Source organism: Spermophilus citellus (assembly GCF_964194105.1).
Source record: "Spermophilus citellus genome assembly, chromosome: 2".
Classification (NCBI taxonomy): Eukaryota; Metazoa; Chordata; class Mammalia; order Rodentia; family Sciuridae; genus Spermophilus; species Spermophilus citellus.
Genome location: NC_138183.1, coordinates 168,618,741 through 168,637,781, shown reverse-complemented (window position 1 = coordinate 168,637,781; position 19,041 = coordinate 168,618,741). Strand labels below are relative to the sequence as shown.

Here is a 19,041-nt window from a genome sequence, read left to right as displayed (position 1 = left end):
ATATTTTAAAGCCTTTCTCCAGTACTGAGGACTGCTCTTCACACCAAGCAGTGGCCTAATACATCAAAGGGGTCAGGTGGCCAGGGAGTTTGTGGTGAGCTGAGAAAAGGAAAGCTTGGAGGCATGTTACCAACAGAGAGCTGCTTGTTGCTTTTCCATCTCTCCCTCCTGCTTCTCCTCAGGTGACTCCTACAGCAGCAGCCCAGACAGCACACCCATGGGTAGCATTGAGTCGCTCTCTTCTCACTCATCTGAACAAAACAGCACTACAAAGTCAGCCTCCTGCCAACCCAGGGAGAAATCTGGAGGGATTCCCTGGATTGCAACCCCATCATCTTCCAATGGACAGAAAAGTCTTGCTCTCTGGACAACTAGTCCTGAATCAAGTTCTAGAGAAGATGCAACCAAAACGGATGCAGAATCAGATTGCCAGAGTGTTGCCTCGGTCACTACCCCAGGAGACATTTCCCCACCTATAGACCTGGTCAAGAAGGGGCCTTATGGTCTTTCAGGACTGAAAAGAACCTCTGCTTCCTCTCTCAGATCCATCTCTGCAGCTGAAGGTAAGCCAGATTGGAGCATGTACAAGATGTCATTGTCTTAGTGTCATTTGCTGGATTACTCAGCATGATTAAGCAGGGATAAAGTTAATGGAGGAAGCTAATGATGCTTATCTACTTTGTTCCTGAGCTTGGATTTTAAAACTTCGGTGCACTGTACTTTTTTCCTGAAACTTTCCATCTCTGTGAGGTGATGTCTTTGTAATTACAGTAGATTTTGATCTCCCTGAGTGATGGGCTGCTGTGCCCAAAGAACATTCTGTACCTTCCCGTTTAGTCTTGGAGAAAAATGCTTCCTTTTGTTATGCACATGTACTGTGTTATTGCTATTATTTTGTCTAATAGCACCTTGCCTGTTTTCTTGGGCTTTCTTTTTAGGAAACAAGAGCTACAGTGGATCCATTCAAAGCTTAACTTCTATAGGTTCCAAGGAGACAGCCAAAGCCACACCAAACCCTGAGCTGCCTCCAAAAATGTGCAGGCGGTTAAGGCTAGACACTGCCTCAAGCAATGGTTATCAGCGACCTGGCTCTGTGTAAGTGAGAGTTTGTATTTGCTGGGTCTCCCAGTAGTGCATGGGGCTTAAGTTCATTCTAAAGAACCTTGGGAGTTCATAATTAAATACCCCATCTGTACAATAGGTTCAGTCAACTTCTGTAGGGGTCCATCCTTTTCTAACAGTGATGTGAAAGTTATTGTGGGCTTAGAATATATTAACAACCTCAGGGGGGCAGCAGTTCAAGCACTTTTCCTTGAACAGAACCATGGCTTAATTTAAGGACATGAAAATACATGTATAGTCAAGCATATTGAAACTAGGACTGTCCTATAAAAAGCTATGCATCTATTTCCCAGCTCCCCACTTTCTGTTATCAGGATAGCTGCTCTCTAGCTTGAGGGTTGGTTTTCTCTCCTGTCTACCCTGTATCTCCCCTACCTGAGTTCTCACTGATTTAAAAAAAATTCAAGAACAAGGGACATGAAAGACAAAGGGAAGACAGTATTTGTGGTCAAAAGAAATGACCAACAATGTAAAGGACAAGGTGCATAGCCGGGAACAGAAAGGGGCAAGTTTCCATCTCTTTCATTTTGTGTTCCTGAGAATGCTGAGCATTTTCTAATGCTTTGTGAACTCTTATTGGGTATCTTTACTTATGTAATCTCTTTGAAGTCCACTGTGTCCTTCTGAAACAGGTAACATAAACCCCATTTTAGAGAGGATAAGAACTAATACCTAGAAAGTTTAAGAAGTTGGTCCAGGGCCTGAGATGTAGCTCAGAAGTAGCGCATTTGCCTAATCCAGATCCCTAAGTTTAGGCCCCAGGACCACACACAAAAACAAAGTTGGTCCACACACTCTCAGCTAGTAAGTGGAAGAGATAGGATCCCAACACAGGGCTCTCTAACTTTAATTCTATGCATCAAACTCATTTTTAGTATGGTATTCCTGGCATTTAATTATTCACTAATTGTCCAGTAAGACTTTCTTTTTTTTTTCTCTCTTTTTGGCACTATTAGGGGGTTGAACCCAAGGCCTTGCTCATGCTAAGCAAGTGCTCTACCCTTTTCTCAATCTGACATTGTACTAAGCCTGTTCCCATAGGAACAGTGTCCTAAATTCATTTGTCCATCCTTGTCTTTGTCAAAAACCTTTAGTTGCAGATCGAGTTCAATACCTGTTATCGATCTTTGTCAGAAATTCTGTTATACACACACACACACACACACACACACACACACACAGTACATATACATCTACTTCCTAGTATGTATAGTTCTAACCATTAAAGGAAATTAAATTTTAAGCCAGTCTGTCCAATAAGATGAGAGAGTATACACTCCATTCTTTGTAAGGAAAGACAAGAGTAACTATCTTATGATTTTACTGATTTAGTTAATGTAGAAATTTAAATGAGTGTGTGTTCGGTATTAGTATAAGTCAGCCTTGAGATTATCAGATGGCTTGACTCTGTGAGAAGAGTTTGTCAATTAAAGCAATAATAGAGATTTAAAAATCAAGTTTAGAATGTCATTTAAGAAATTCAGTGTTGTATTCTGGTAAATGCAGAGTGGATCATCGAGTGCCCTGATCTTGTTCTATCTCTAGTAGCCTCACCTCTTCAGGTAGGAGCTGTCCTCTCCCACACACCTCAGGATTCAAAACGAGGTTTGAGTCCACAGATATATTCATTGAAAGTATTTTCCAGGTTTATCCTTTCCACTTTGTAAGAAATATGTTCCCATATAAAAAACACATGAAATCAGTATTGTTTTTTCTTAGCTCTCAGAATGAACAGTAGTTCCTCTCATGTCCTGTTGATTTCATTCTTTGATTCTTTCCTTGTGGCTCCATAGGAGTCAATAACATGCTGCCTGAGGGGAGCAGAGTGAGAAGAAAATGGTCCTTTTACTGTTCCCTCAGTTTTCTGAGGTAAAAAGGATAAGAACAGTACAAGCCCCATGGGAGGTAGCTATAGGTTTATTATTGTCTGATACTCTGTGAGCTGGAGGGTAGAGCTAAAAATATTTTTCACATTAAAACAAAACAATCAAAATCTGGTTTCAGTTTTGTGAATTAGTCTTTTGTCAATTAGTCTTTTTTTTAATTGTTATTTTGTTTAATTGATAACCTTGAGTTCACATTGAGCAGAATGATTTTCTCATTGACTTTATGAAACGTACATTTTAAAATTGTTTTTCAGAGTGGCAGCAAAGGCCCAGCTGTTTGAAAGTGTTGGTTCACTTAAGCCAGTTTCTTCTGGGCGGTAAGTTCTCAAAAACTATGAACACATTAAAAAAATATTAAACTGGTGGTGACATTGTTGTCATGTGTTGATGGGACACATTGTCTGTTACAGCTCTGCCCTGAGCTTTGCAGGTGGCCACATCCATGTGTACTGGCCCTTTACCAGGAGACCCTGTGTGCAGATAGCTTTTAGGGTCTCCTATTGTTACAGTGATGACTCATTTGCTAAAGTCTCTGTGAAAGAATTCTAAACAGATTTCCTAAAAGACAAAAATTGCCATAAGTCTTTATACATGCTTGATTACATTCATTTGGGGGACTATTTTCAGAAGCACATCCTTAGCTTTTAAAAGTTATAAAAGTTTCTCTGGAGGAATCTTCATGGACATCCATTGGGAAATATGGTTATTCTTAAGGACTGCTGAGGTATTGTAGAGCTAATTGCCCCAGGCGCCTTTGGTTTCTGAGTGCAGAACTTCATTCTGTTTCTAGACTTTACTTTCCACTTCATTGTTAAAAGGAAATGAGTTGTTACATCTTGCTGCTATTAATGTGCTCACTTTTCAAGATCCTGCTTTCTTCTTCCTTTCCTAATGGATTCTTCTAATCTATAGTGGGCTTTGGTTTTTAATTTGAATAATGACATTTCATAAAGCTGGGGGTTTTCTAATATTTTATTTTTATAGGTTGTTGAAAGAGCATGTAAATAACAGAACTTGAAGAGCAAACTTGATTTTTTCGTGTGGTTGTACTAAGAAACTTTTCAGCTTTCCACATCTGGTAATTGAAGCTCTGGAGTAAAGGAGTCAGATAATCAGCTATTTCTTATAAAAGTCAACCAAAGAAATTTTTATCTATCTTATAAAAATATATGGACTTTTTCAGCAAGCATTTATTAAATACTAACACAGTACAGGGTATGGGCTAATTATTAAGGATAACAGTGACCCTCACATTCTTTTTAGTTTTATAGAAAGCTGAACAGGGCCTTCACATATTAGTTTTTGGATTTTTTGGTTTTTCTTCTTTTTTTTTAATTCTACGGAGTAGAATCACTTTGGTATCTTACTAGTGCATGGTCAGTGGCTCCTTGCATTCACATAGCCAACCCAGAGCATTTTCATGTACTTTACATGTGAACAACATGTTTATCTTCTTCCTTTTTACCAGGATGTGATGAAAAGCAAGCTGTTGCAGGTCAGCACAAATATCATTTCTCTGAGATTGTCAGTTTTAGCCCTTAGTGTGCAGGATTTAATCTTGACACTGTCCTGCCAGATGGTTGAATTGCTCCACTAGATGGAGCCCTTTTATTAGGAAGCTCTAAACAGAGCCCTCTCTTAGTATTCAAGGGAATTAGTTCCCAGATCCCCCCACCCCATGATTCCAAAATCCATAGACACTCAAGTCATTTATATTAAATATGAAGTATTCACGAATAGCCTATTTACATCATCTCGTATACTTAAAAATCTCTAGATTATTTATAGTATCTGATATAGTATGAATGCTCTGTAGATAGTTGTTATGACTCTACTGTTTAGGGAATAATAAAAAGAAGAAAAAGTCTGTACATTTTCAGTACAGATACATTTTTTACCAGTTATTTCAACCTGGTTGGTTGAATCTGTGGATGAGTAACCTGCAGATAGATGCAGAGGACCAATTGTACTATAATCAAAAAAGGTAATCCCACAGAGCTTTAAGAAAATAAGCTGATAATGAAATAAATTAGAAAGCTGTCATTACTTAAGGTATACTCAGAACTCAGATGTTTGATAATCACCTTAACCCATTTCTTATATGCTTCTACATTTTAAATATTTCAAATCACTTTCAATAGGCAACAGCATAAACTTAGACCTCACTCTATAATACATTCAGTTTGGTCTTCCTTTATTAGCCAGTTCGCAGAACTGTGGACACATTATTATTTCTCCCTCAGACACACAGGGGAACTGAATGAATTGTAGGTTCAGAGAGAACCTCCTTGAAATTTTGGGGTCTAGCAATTTCCTGATTTTATAACCTTGGAGTTATACATTTTGGTAATCTGTTTTCTTTATAAAATGAAATCATAATTCTGAACTTTGTACATTGTTGTAAACATGTACAACAACATATTTGAAATATATGGTATGTACTCTATAGATGCTATCTACATTCATAACTATTATTGTTGTTATAATTATAGTTGGAATTGCTTGCCTAAGACATTCAGAACTCAAATTAGTGTATTAATGCCATTTGAGTATAGATAAGAGTCACTTGATTTGAGTATATATAAGAGTCATAAGAGGTCATTATTCTTAATGTACATGAACATTTTTTGTGCCTTAAAATATAATTGCATAATGCAGAACTTGAGGACGTTTCCTAGTGTTAACCTCCTATACTGCCTATCTCGCCTATCTCATGTTCTGTCTGGGAAGCTCAGGGTTACCCTTGAATTGGACCTTGAAGGATGATGTAATCATAGAAGCAGCAGGAACATTTACCCATATTTGGGGAAGAGACCCATTCACTGCTTTTAGTGGATGACCTCGAGCAACAGGAAACTTTTGGGAATCACTCTATCATCCAGCACATGGGTGATTAGATCAGTAATGGACTTGCACAGATTATTCAAGTAGCTTTTTCAGAAGGATATGGAGAGAATAGTCAATAATTTGGATGGAATTGGTGAAATTTAGAAGTACCTAATTGGACGAGTACAAAAACATGAAAAGCTGCCAGGTTTGTCTTTTGTTTGGTTGGGTTTTCTTAATTTTTATTTATTTGCTTATTTATTTTGTATGAATAGGATCATGAATTGGCAACCACTTTGATACTGGGAGTAAGAGACAGGTACAAAAGACTCCCAAGTTTCTGAGGCGAAGCATCAGAAAGAATGGTAGTGTAGCTTCTGATCTTAGCTTGTGGGTGTGATGGGGAAGGAAGAGTTTTGGCCAGAGTGGTGGAGCCTGAAGAACAAGTGAGGCCATTAGAGATGTGCAGCTGGAACCAGAGAGAGCATGGAGTGTGATGCCATTTGAGAAACTTCTGCACTGCAGTTATTTTGCATGGGGGAAGGTGAGTGTCCCCGGTAGTGAGATTTATTGAGTAAGAAAGGAAAATGGCCCAGCCCTGGTCTTTTAGGAATGATTTCATATAAGTATTAGGAAAAGAATGAAAGCAGTGGTTAGGAGAAGGCATGGCCACAAGTAGAAGCTGCTGAAAAGCGTAGGCAGTCAGGAGAGGACACTGTTGTTAGCCTCTGAGACATCATTGGAGATTTTTGGAGTGGGGTGTCCACCCTACAAGATCAGTGACAGTGAACTACGGAGTTTCACCACAGAGCCCATAAACGGGAACATCTGAGACTGAGGCCTATGGATTCCTAATTTTGGTCTGCTTTCCCAAGTGATTATTAATATACATGAACATTTGAGAACCAGTAGAATAGAGAAAAATGTCCCTAAGCAGACACCGCTTATTTATAGTTGTTTCTATAAAACACCTTCAAGGGACAGTGCTACTAGGCTCACCCTTTTAAAGACATGTAGAAAATTGTCCTGTGAAATGCGTCACTTTGGTTTCAACCAGTTATGTTCAGAGGGGAGGTCCAGGTCCATTTTGAAGTCCTATATGCAGGCAGACTACACAGATATCTTCTAATGGTTGAATTGAGAAATAAGCACTTGAGAATGATATGAATTAAATGCCTTATTATAAACCACCAAATATTTTAGGTATCATAATCTAAAATACCAATATTTTGTTTATATTTACAAAGCACAGAAAACAAAGTCCAACAAAGTCCTATCCAGTGAGACTGAGTTACTGTCACTGGTGTGGAACAGTGACACATGAAAGACGCACAAGCAGAAAACCCAAGGCATTTGTAAAGAGGGGAAAGGACAGGAATTTTGAAAGTAATTAAATTTGTCATCTTTTAGGATGTGGGGAGAATAATAATAATAAGCTAAAAAAAGTAAATAAACGCCACTGCTGATTTCATCACCTGAAGATAACTACTGTTCAGCTTTGTTGCATATCGCTTACGATAGTGTTTCTCAAACTTTTGTTCTTAGAACACCTTTAGAAGCTTAAATCATTAAAGATCACAAGAGAACTTTAATTTATGTGGGTTATATCTATCGCTGTTTGCTGTCTTAGAAATTAAAGCTGAGAGTTGGGCACCCCGTAGCACAAGCCTGTAATCCTAGTGGCTCCGGAGGCTGAGATGGGCAGATCATGAGTTCAAAGCCAGCCTCAGCAACTTAGTGAAGCCCAAAGCAACTCAGCAAGACCCTGTCTCCAAATAAAAAATAAAAAAGTCTGGGGATGTGGCTCAGTGGTTAAGCATCCCTGGGTTCAATCTCCAGTATCAGAAAAAAAGAAAGAAAGAAATTTAAACTGAGAAGTTTTAAAATATTTAATTATTAAAATGAATATAAACTCATTGTATATTAGCACAAATTACATAATTTTTACCAATATAACATTTTCCAAAATAAAAAGGGTTGCATTATTTTACATTTTTTGCAGATATCTTTAATACCTGACATATAAAATAAATGGATTCTCACACACATTTCATTGCTATTTGAGCAGTGTTGTTTTAGGGTCCCATCTGTTCTCCATCCCTCTGAGAGTTTCCTAAGTACAGTTTGAGAACTATTCTGTGCTAAACACACAGAAACACAGGGAGTGGAGAAGAAAGAGGGTTACTATTGTCGTATTGTGTGCATATACAAATATGTAGCAATGAATTATACTATTGTGTAGAATTATTATCACTAATAAAATATCTCAGAAATGTAAAAAGAAAAAACACAACACAGGAAAAGGATCTATGGAGTTGTTATTCATTATTGGTCCATCATAATACCGAACACAAAATAGATGGATCAGCAAAGTTTTTGAATGAATGGATAAAATATATATTTTTAACATTAAAAAAACCTTTAGTACTCATTCTTTAACTTCATTCTCAATTTTGAATGGCAGTATATCTGCCTTTGACATAAGCAGATTAACTTTGCACATGTATATGGAAGTTGTTGTTTTTTTTTTTTTTTTTAAATCATTGAGTACTCATTTTCAAGCCAGAACCAGCCAATTTTTTTTTTTGAGGGGGGTGGGAGGGTGGGGAGTGGAGGGTGGGAAAACAAACTATAAAAGTATAAAAGAACATGTATTTAAATTTAAGTAAATGCATTGTTTATTTGCAAACTGTCTGGGCAGTTTAGGGAACTTGCCAAAGACAAATATAGCAAAATTTTTGCTTCACATGCTTTTTGCATAGCCCGAGTTCTTCACTAGCATTATTTGTATTGCTGCCTAATTTTTAATTGAACTGGTGTACTCTGCTTTGTTCATTAAGTCCTGTACTGATGAACACTTAGATTGTTGAGATTTTTTTTTTTTTTTTTTACTTTTAGCTTTTATATATGGTACTCTTTTGGCCTCTTTCTACCTCTATCTATGTGCACTTACTTCCCAGCAGTATACAAAGTGTGCATGTGTGTTTATTATTGTTTAATAGCCCTAGGAAACATCATATGGATTTTACTGAGTTTTTTATTTCTTCTCTCTTTAAGATAAGACAGGCAAATTTTGCATACTGACTGATCAGCATTACATGGCATTTAGAGTTAGGAATAAGACTGTGAGCCATTTTTCCCTGATGAAAAGGGAAGAAATGGCTTTAAGGACCATAGGTGTCATTACCTTACTCTTCTGTGTGGTAAGAAGCAGGATTTTCAAAATACTTTTCAAAGGGGTATTAGAATCTTCTGAAGATACACAAGAAGTGACAGTGTTATTTTCACATCCTCTTCAATACACAAGACAGTGAGAGGAAGCATTAGCACCTGGAGAGGAAACTTCACTGGCACAGAAGTCCACATGAAATCATCAAAGCTCTCTGCTAGGTGAACAGAGCTCTCTGCAGAAGAAAATCTGTCTAGTTATGTGCACAAATAATTGAAAAGTCATACTAGTATTTTGTGCTTTGTATTTTTGACACATTTAAAAATACCTGGTTTCTTTAAAATAATATTAGTGTGTGTGCATCTCCCCTCCCCCACACAGGCCGTAAAATACTACAAAGAGAATATTTGTGTCTGAAATACTAACAAAAATAATTTGGTTGCATTTTAAAACGTACTTTTAAAAATTACATTATTGTAAATATGATTACAGTAATTTGTACAAATTTGAAAATTGTTTCTGTGTAGATTTCTAAGTAATTTATCAAAATCATTCAAAGAAATAAGGCAGTATTACCGGAGGGAATTGTTCATGTTAGAAAATGTGAGTTTTTAAAAAAATATTTACATATTTTTTAGGGAAATGGTTCTGCAATTCTCAATTGTATTCTGATTAACTCAAATAGTTACAAGTAGCCAGATTTATAGGAAAAACTGATAATTCTATTTAAGATTACCAAAATCTAAATCTTAGAAATCTTCAGAACTTGATAGCACCCTTTTCTCCACTTCTCACCTATCTGTAATCAACACATTCACAAACACACACACATAGAGATTTTTGTGTTGTTTTGTTTTTCAGTATAAAGTCTTGGTTTTCCCTGGGTGTCTCCACTTCCTCATTTCTACTTTAGACAATATTTCACTGACAAGTTAGTCTGTCTTGGCCAGTGGTCATTAATAAACCTGTCCCCCAGCAAAATGTTTGAACATACCACCTCAGCCTAAGTCTCCTTGCCTCAAAGAAAAGAGACTCTGTAGGTGGAACTCGAACTTTCCTCCATAATTTTTCAATTTTCAGATACTTTTTGGGTACTGGAGTTAAAATGGCCAACCCTCATTCGACAAGTGTCTAGATAGACCCAAGGTCTAGTTCCAATGGGGAAATGCAGTTATAAGGTAATGCTATTGATTTGGGGAAGATGGCAAGTACAGCTGATGTTTTTTGGCAGGTGGAGTGCTGGAACCTCAGGGAGAACAGACAAGGCTCCCTATGTCTTTAAAAGGACCCATCACATAGACAATGAGCCCAACTCTTTCCCTTTTTTTTTTTTTTTTTTTGACTTACCATTTAGCAAATAATTACTGAGTTGCTACTGAGCATCAAGAATCATCCATGGGGATGCTGGGGTTGTGGCTTAGTGGTGGAACACTTGCCTAGCATGTGTGAGGCACTGGGTTCGATCCTCAGCATCACATATAAATAAATTAAATAAAGGCCCATTGACAACTAAAAAATATTTAAAAAAAAAAGAATCATCCATGGAGGTTACATTCCAGTTAAGGGAGAAAATAACAAAAATATCAATTGAAACAACAGAATACCACATATCAATACTGCACAGATTTGGAGCAGGAGAATATGATAGTTGCATGAATGGCTATTTTGGAGTTCATGTTCAGGGAAAGCCTGACCTACAGCAAAGCTCTTGAAAATTCAAGTAAATATGACGTGCACAGCCAGGTTAAGATCAAGAAGAAAACATCTCACAGGAACCATTATGACTTTGGCATATTTGAGGGAGAGAAAAAGGGCCCATATGACTGGAGTATCATGAGTGATCTGAGGCAGGTATGAAAAGAGACAGGAGAGACAAACAAACTAACACGTGGAGGGGTATGGTTTCTAGACCAGGTCAGGAGACTGTTGAAGGGTTGCTGTCAGGAAGTAACGTGATCTAATGGACTGCTTCAACACTGCCTTCTGGTTGCTCTGTAGATGGTAGACTGTCAGAGAGCAGAAGGGGAAGCCTAGAGTTTTTAGGATGTTTAGAAAGTCACTCAGTCAACCAGACCAGAGATGTCATTGGCTTAGACCCTGTGGAAGACTTAGGGAAGCTGCAAGTCCTTCTGAGGCCATTCAGTGTTGTAGAGTAAAGAGGACTTGCCCGGTTACGTGGTTAGCAGCCTCAGATGATGGCTTTGTAGTGTTGGCTCCAATATTTTAAAGTCAGATCCCACAAAAACCCCTGTGATTCTGGTTTCTCTTTAAAAGCTAGAGTAACTGGCTACATTGATCACGAATTCATATATAGAAATGAGTATAAGAAGCTATGTGTCAACTTCCCTTTATAGGTAATAAGCATCTCTAGTTTGCAAAGCCTTCACCCATCCCCACCGACTCCCAGACACTGAGGCCAAAATTGTTTACCATTTTCATTAGCTTATCCAATTGTCCTTCTTATATCATACCCACTCAACTTATTTATCATATCTTCTAGACCTTTTAACTTTTAGATACCACCTCAGTTTTTCTGAAAATTAAAGTTGAAAAAAAAATTGGTAGGGTACCCATGAACCTTGGTTCCTGTATAGCTTGAAAAACAGCCTGTTCAGTAGTTTCCTGACAATTAAATACACATTCTTTAAAACCAGCTTACATTGTTTGGTATAAACTATGTGGTTCCCGTAGAGGGGCATTGCCTGGAAATACAAGGGCTTTGGGTGCTAGTACTTGCTCAATTTCTTGATCTAGTTACATGACTGTGTTTGGTTTGTGGAAAGTACATAGATGTAGAATTACATGTGCATTTTCTTTGTATGTATTATATTCCAGTTATCACTGGAATTAATGGCACTCTTTCAGATAGTTTTAAGTATAGAGGTATTCAAATTGAGTGTTGTGTTTATTTATAAATTGTCTTGATCTTTCAGCCAAGCCAAAGCCATGTATTCCTGTAAAGCAGAGCACAGCCATGAGCTGTCCTTCCCACAGGGAGCAATATTTTCTAATGGTGAGTACATCCGTACCCTTCACTAGTGTATCATAGAAGGGCAAAGAAATAGTGCGGCAGTAAGAGTCTGAAGTAGAAGCCAGGCACCCCGGGTTCTGTTCCAGCCCCTGCCTCTCATAACCTGAATGAGTTATGAGATCTAGATCCCAACTTCCTCCCCTGCAGGAATATGTGTACACACACCTGTGTCTGTGCCTACTTGTACAGAGGTGAAAGAAACATACCCACCATGAGTACATACACAAACATATGCAGATTGTCTATGTGAAAACAAAGAGCATTTCAACATTAAAGGGATCGTAACACTGATTTGTTTGTGAATTTATGCATACAATCTGACGTGGATTTGTGTTTATATAATTATTTGAAGCTAATGTTGATTGAGTGACATGTATTTTTATCTTTATTTTGCCAGTGTACCCATCAGTGGAACCAGGATGGTTAAAGGCAACATATGAAGGCAAAACAGGACTAGTTCCAGAAAATTATGTTGTCTTCCTCTAATACTATTTAGTGGATGGCAGTATCTTCATGGTATCCATGGTAACAAATAATAAGTGCTATGATTTTTATCTGACACAGATATGGGGATAGCCCACTAAATAAAAACAGTCAATTTCTATCAAGTTCTTCACCAGCGGACTATGTAGCTCCCTATTAATGGAAAAAGAAAAAAAATGTTTAAATTGTGGTCATTCTTTTTTGGCTGGTTTCTTATCTTAAAAAAACCTTGCTTTTTTATGGTAAAAATAGTTCTCCACAATGCCTCCTCCATAGCACCTATAGAATCTCAAATATTGTGTTCGATACTATATTCCCAAAAATTTGGAAACCAGAAATCTGCTATATGGATTTTAAGACTTGTCCTTTACTGCCTGGCATTCTCTGAGGAACTTTGATATCAATACTTTAAAGTGTAATTTAAATTGTTCATTTTTTTTCTTAAAAATTATACTGCTTTTATATATGATTGTTTTGCTGGTCCTAAACATTTCAAGGAAATATAAGTCTTTGTTCTAACATTATTGTATTTGTTTTCCAAATAGATAGTAATAATTCAAAAGCAATGATGTATATAATGTCTGTTTAAAAAAAAGGTCAAATTATGTCATACACTGATTCTGTAAACAATCCACTCAGAATTCCAGACAACTTTCATGAATTTAGAGCAGGGATCAGCAAGCTGTTTCAAACCCAGAGCCTCACACATGCTCTACAAGAATTATCACTGAGCCACATCCCAAGCCCAGCAACTATTTCTATAAAGGCCTGATAGTTAACATTTTTGTGGTGGGCTAGATTTCACTTGTGGGTCATAATTTACTGACCCTTATTTTAGAGGATGTGTAAAACTATCTTCATAATTTCTGGATTTTTACAAAATTTTACATTAAAACATAAATACTAAAAAATCATATGCACATATCCTCTACCAGTAACATTTTAATGGTATCACAAGAGAATAATTACAACAATGAGGAAATTATATAAGTGCAGCTCATAGGCATGCAACTGAAATTCCACTTGTGACACTGTAGTGTCAAAGTATTTTGATAACATCCAGCTTTGGCTTATGAGGTGTGTTTTCGTGTTCTTGAAAACAATAACGGGGAAGCTGTTTGGCTTCTAAAGTATATATGTTACTGAAACAAAATAAATACAAATGTATAGGATTCTTAAATTATATTAAGCAACAAAGTTTGAAATTATGCCATCATCTTGAACAAAAAATCTATACATGATTTCCTATTATGGCATTCAGATTACTAGGAATTTCACTGCATTTATAGAGCATAGAAATAGGTATTTACTATCAAATTATGCATATCATCAACTGGTTATGTATCAACCATTTTCTATTAATCCTATTTTAATAATTCTAATATATTATTTCTATGAATATCTATGGTAAAGAACTTCTCTTCATGAGATTCCAAAAAGCTGGTTGCCTGCCACCAGCTACCACAGCCCTGCTGTGCTTGGCTTTGACATCTTATTGGTTACTTCAGTTTCCCCCACTTTAGAAACACTCAGGTATTTACTGTGTAAAACCTTTTACATATTATAATATCAGTTCCACCTACTTTTAAGTTAATATTCTAGAGCTAATAAAGATGCACACAACTGTGCCTCAGAGCATTTATGCTTTTAAAAGTAAAAATAATGAATTATAATTAAATAGTAAAGAGGGTAATCGTAGAGAGACAGTCACAGCCAGGAAAAATATCAGTGGATTGAAATAAATGAATGAAAAAAATATTCCACTGTTACAAAAATCAGTAATGGTTTGTGAAAATCTGGTGAGTTTGTCCTTTTCTTTTTCCTCCTGCTGTTTATCTCTGCACTACAATGAGGTATTGCTGGAACTTCTTGGTCAAGTGACTCTCAGTAGTAGTAACAGTGTTACTGGTACTGTAATTGCCCTCTGCTGGAACAGAAGGTAGTCTTTGCAATGTACCAGTCCCCTGGTCTATTTGGCCCCCTTCAATTTAAGCACCCTTACCATTATCTGGCATCTGGCTAGATTAGGACCTCTCAAAGCAAATTAATTTTCTTTCTAAGACCAACTTGACTCTAAAAGATCAGAATCTTATCTCACTTGCTGCTGTATAAAGAAATTTCAACTCTTTATTTCAACATTTTATTTTTAACACAGGGTGTCCCTGCTTCTGAGTTGTCTGTAAACTAATTCCACTGATGTTCAGTAAGGAATTAACTGCACAGGATGTGCGTATGACATCTGGCTCTCCTTTCTAATGGAGAGACCTATACTGTAGCATAACATATGGTCTCTTTCCTGAAATAAACTACATGCTGGTTCATGTACTTTTGTTTGAAGTTTTGACTTTTTAGATTTGTAGGAATGGTTCATTTTTCTTCCTATTGATTACATGTAGAAGCAAGTCGTGGCCATATACTAGAGAGAGGCTAAGACTGCTTTTCCCCTTGAAGTTAAGTTTCCTGTGAAAAGGTGTTTTTGAGCACCAAGAACAGGTTCTCTAATACATGTGGAATATTAGTCAAAAAAGTAAATAACAGCACTCATGGAAACAGCATCACAGTCTGAATTATAATGGTGTTGGAAGTTGAAGATTCGTTAGAATTGCCAGAGTCAAATCTTTGAAACACAATGGCATGTGCTCCCAAACCACTTCTTTCAATACTATCAGTATGTGGATAAGATTGAGGGTCTAAATTAATCATCCTGTATGTTATGTGAAAATATCCTTGAGTACAGAATATGCATTTCACAGGCGACTTTTGTTATGCCATTACTCTAAGTTTAGTTTATAGAAACTAGTCATTCAACTGAAGGATTTTTCTGTATTATGTGTGAATATATGAAAAGTGAATAATAATCTTTATATTCCTGTAATGTCCATGAAGTATGAGGGGGAATCATTTTTGTGTGATGTAAGTAGTTTCACTTGTCTGTTATGTTGGTTCTCTGTGCTGTGTATGTGTATAAGCATAACCTGGTTTCTCAACCATGGCTCATTTGCTGGTTCTTTGAGGAATGATGGAGAGAAAAAAAAAATGTACCTTCTATTTTCCATAACCCCAAGCTATCTGATTTCCAAATAGAAAAAAAAATAAAGATACATGAGTCTTATTTGTGATAATTAGTTACATATTGTGACATGCCTTCTAAAAATCTACTATGTTGTGAAGAAAACAAGTCTTTTACTATAATCGTGTGAAACTGACATCTGCCAGTCTTCTTACTCTCAGCATCATTCTTCAGGTCTGTGTGGAAAGTATTGTGTGTCATTCACATGGATGTTGCCTTAGAAGAGTTCCTCAGACCCTCACCTTAGGCAACTTGAGTTTTTAACACAGGTTGAGTACCTTTATCCAAAATGCTTTCAACAAGAAATATTGTGGATTTTTTTTCAATATTTTTGCAATACTTACATATATACAAGATATCATATACACACAAACATTATGGAGGTGAGACATGACATTCATTTTTGTTCCACAATAAACCTTATAAACCTAGCCTGAAGTTAATTTATCTGATATTTAACAACTTTGTGCATAAAATAGTTTCATGGTGTGGGATCTTCCATTGCTGGAGTCATATAATTTCTCAGAAAGTCTCAGATTTTGGGAGGCTGGAGTTGTGGCTCAGTGGTAGAGTTCTTGTCTAACACATGTGAGGCACTGGCTTTGATCTTCAGCACCACATAAAAATAAATAAATAAATACATGGGTTTTTTTTTTTCAGTATCAGATTTTGGATTAGGGATACTCAACCCATAATAGCCCAACAATATATTGATAATACCTTAATTAGCACTAAGAGTGCCAGCCTGATTTATACTTTATCAGCTGAAGTCAGGCAGACCAGCTTAGGAGCAGATTTTGTTCTATGGTTTCATAATACATTTGCAACTTACAGCACTTATTATTATGACCTCAAGTCACTGGGTGAGACTCCAAAATCATATCTTATGGTAAAAAGCAATGGCTTGACTCTTGTCCAGAAGTTATTTTGCTCTTGAGCAAAGGTTTCCAACTTAGAGTAAAATTGCTCTGTAATTTGGCCTCGTTTACTTTTATGTTACCTTTTGAAATCCAAACACATTCAGAAACAAGGCTAGTCTTTCTGAACAATCCATGTCAGCCTATCTCCTGCTGATTCACAGACTTGGTATTTATAAGCTAGTTTCAATTTCCTGAGCACATTGACTGTCTGCTTCCATCGTTTCTATTACCTTCCTGCTACAGATGTGCAGATTCTATTGGTGATAACCTTGGGAAAACTCAGGATTATGAATGGTTGTGAACTTTTAGAGGATAATAAACATGAATAAGATTTTTTATAATTTTAGGGCAGCTGTACCCATTGCTTTAATAATCTGAAGTAGGAATGTTGACAGCACTCAGAGTAAATCATTGGCAGAAAACAGATCAGTGTGTCCCAGACCAATGTTTACAAGCTGTTTGTGTGGGGAGGGAGTCCAGCAGGTCACCACTTTACCTTAGGCACTCATGAGGGAGAGGCCAATGTCAAGGGTGAATACGTATTGGTGCTAAATGGAGATAGGGAGTCCGTGCATTTATTGAGAAGTTCCAAAAGGCAAAGACTATTTTCAGATATTATGAGCATAAATATTCTTTTCCATTCAAGCTGCTCATGTACGGGGCAGCCTGAGGAACTTCAGTATCTGAGCGGGGTGGAGGCTGAGAGTGCCAAAACCACTTCAGTTAGATGACTGCTCTCTCCCCTTTGTACCATCTCCCACATCTTCTAGGGTTGAGAGCAACACAGTTGTGCCTTGAATCCACTCAGACTCTTGGGTGAAAAGCATGCCTTGTTTTCTATGTGGCAGCATGTTACAAGTTTGACTTTCACCAGCATATCTTCAGCCGCCTCCTTTCTGCAAAGAATGGTGCCTCTAGAGCCGACCCAAGAATACTGCCTGCATAGGAGTTACATTAAAATCCACGTTATCACCACGTATTGAAGGCTGGAATTTTAAAAGTTCTTTTTGAACTCTGATCAGAAACCTTTACAAATAGGAAGTTTGGCAGGGAAGACGCCTGGGTTTTTAATTCAGAATTCTATTTATATACTGTTAAAATTTGAGGTACGATAGTTTATATAAAAGTTGGATATTTAGATATTGTATTTCAGTACTGGGAGCTTCTTTGCAGCCATTAACATGACAAATTAAGTAATAAATATGATGAAAATGATTGTTGGTAAGTTATATTGAATTTTTTGTTTATTTTGTAGTTTTTCTGTATTTATCTGCACTTTGTGTACATACATACATACACACATGCATATGCCAACATGTAAATAACTTCATGTTATTCCTAATCTAAATTGTCATGATATCTGTAATGTATGTTTACACTGTGTTTAAAACTACTTTAAAAATAAACTATATAAGCACGTTTTAATTTAGTCTTCGTACTTAAAGACCCACTGTGTTGGACCACAGTGCTCTTGGCTTCATACTAAGATTAAAATAAGATTTCTAGTACTGCAAATGGTTATTTGTCATTTGTATAAGTAGAAAATCATAGCAGAATTTGTTGACCTTTTCTTGAAAGATTAATATTATGAAAGATCAGGAAAATATGATATTAATAATGTGTTCACAGAGGAGAAAGGTAAATGGACCATAAACAGAATATCAACAATAACGGGTAAGCAGGCTTATCTGAAATTTGTATGTTTGCAGAAATTTACAAGTGAGCTGTTTTAGTCAGCTTTTTCACCACTGTGATCCAAAAGACCTGATAGGAACAATTAGAGGAGAAGTTTATTTGGGGGTCAGAGTTTCAGAAGTCTCAGTCTGTAGAAGGCTGGCTCTCTTCCTTAGTGCTCGAGATGAGACAGAACAACATGGAAGAAGGGTGTGGTGGAGGAAAGCAGGTCCAGACATCACACCAGGAGGCAGAAAGAATGAACATGCTATCCTCACCACAAAATATTAACCCCAAAGGCTCGCCCCCAATGATCCACTTTCTACCTGCTTTCACTTATCACCCAGTTAGTCCTCATTAGGAGATTGATTCACTGGTTGGGTTAAGGCTTTCATAGCCCCATCATTTCACTTCCAACTCATACATGAGTTTTGGGGGGACACCATATATCTAAACCATTATGTGCTATGAATGAAGTATTAACATGTAATCATCTATTGGCTTATTGACCTTCTTGGTCACTATTTGACAGCTCACAAAAATGTTGCTTTTCTCATGTTGAAGAAAGAAAAGCATGTATTTTGTGTAGAAAATGGATTATTAAAGTGCAGCAAATTGCCTTGTCAAAACTAAGCCTGTCAAATTGGTCATTGAGCATTTAACTTGGTTTGACCAAATAGATTATCGTTTTCATCAATATCAGAAGTAATAAATTCATGGCAAAAGATTTGTTGAGATAAAAAGAGTAGTCAGTTACAGTATGAATAAGCTGGAACAACTGTTAGTAGATATAGAGAGATCATACGGGTTGACTGACTTTTAGGAGTGTTGGGATGGAAGAAATTGACATAATGGAATCC

General features: G+C 36.8%; 1 protein-coding gene across 4 annotated transcripts in view; it reads left to right on the top strand.

Moving 5' to 3' along the window:
* ARHGAP42 (Rho GTPase activating protein 42) overlaps positions 1 to 18,020 on the top strand; it is a 264,319-nt gene extending 246,299 nt beyond the window's left edge. For 2 of the 4 annotated variants that reach the window (XM_081281041.1, XM_081281039.1), the window contains exons 20-24: positions 183 to 563; positions 939 to 1,095; positions 3,263 to 3,325; positions 11,937 to 12,016; positions 12,432 to 18,020. In XM_081281041.1, coding sequence (XP_081137167.1) covers positions 183 to 563; positions 939 to 1,095; positions 3,263 to 3,325; positions 11,937 to 12,016; positions 12,432 to 12,520 — 770 coding nt within the window. In that variant the 3' untranslated portion in view covers positions 12,521 to 18,020. Of the gene's footprint in view, positions 1 to 182; positions 564 to 938; positions 1,096 to 3,262; positions 3,326 to 11,936; positions 12,017 to 12,431 lie in introns of those variants that run through there. The other 2 variants (XM_081281040.1, XR_014020505.1) reach the window with 2 other exon arrangements.
* The last annotated feature ends 1,021 nt before the right edge of the window (positions 18,021 to 19,041 follow it).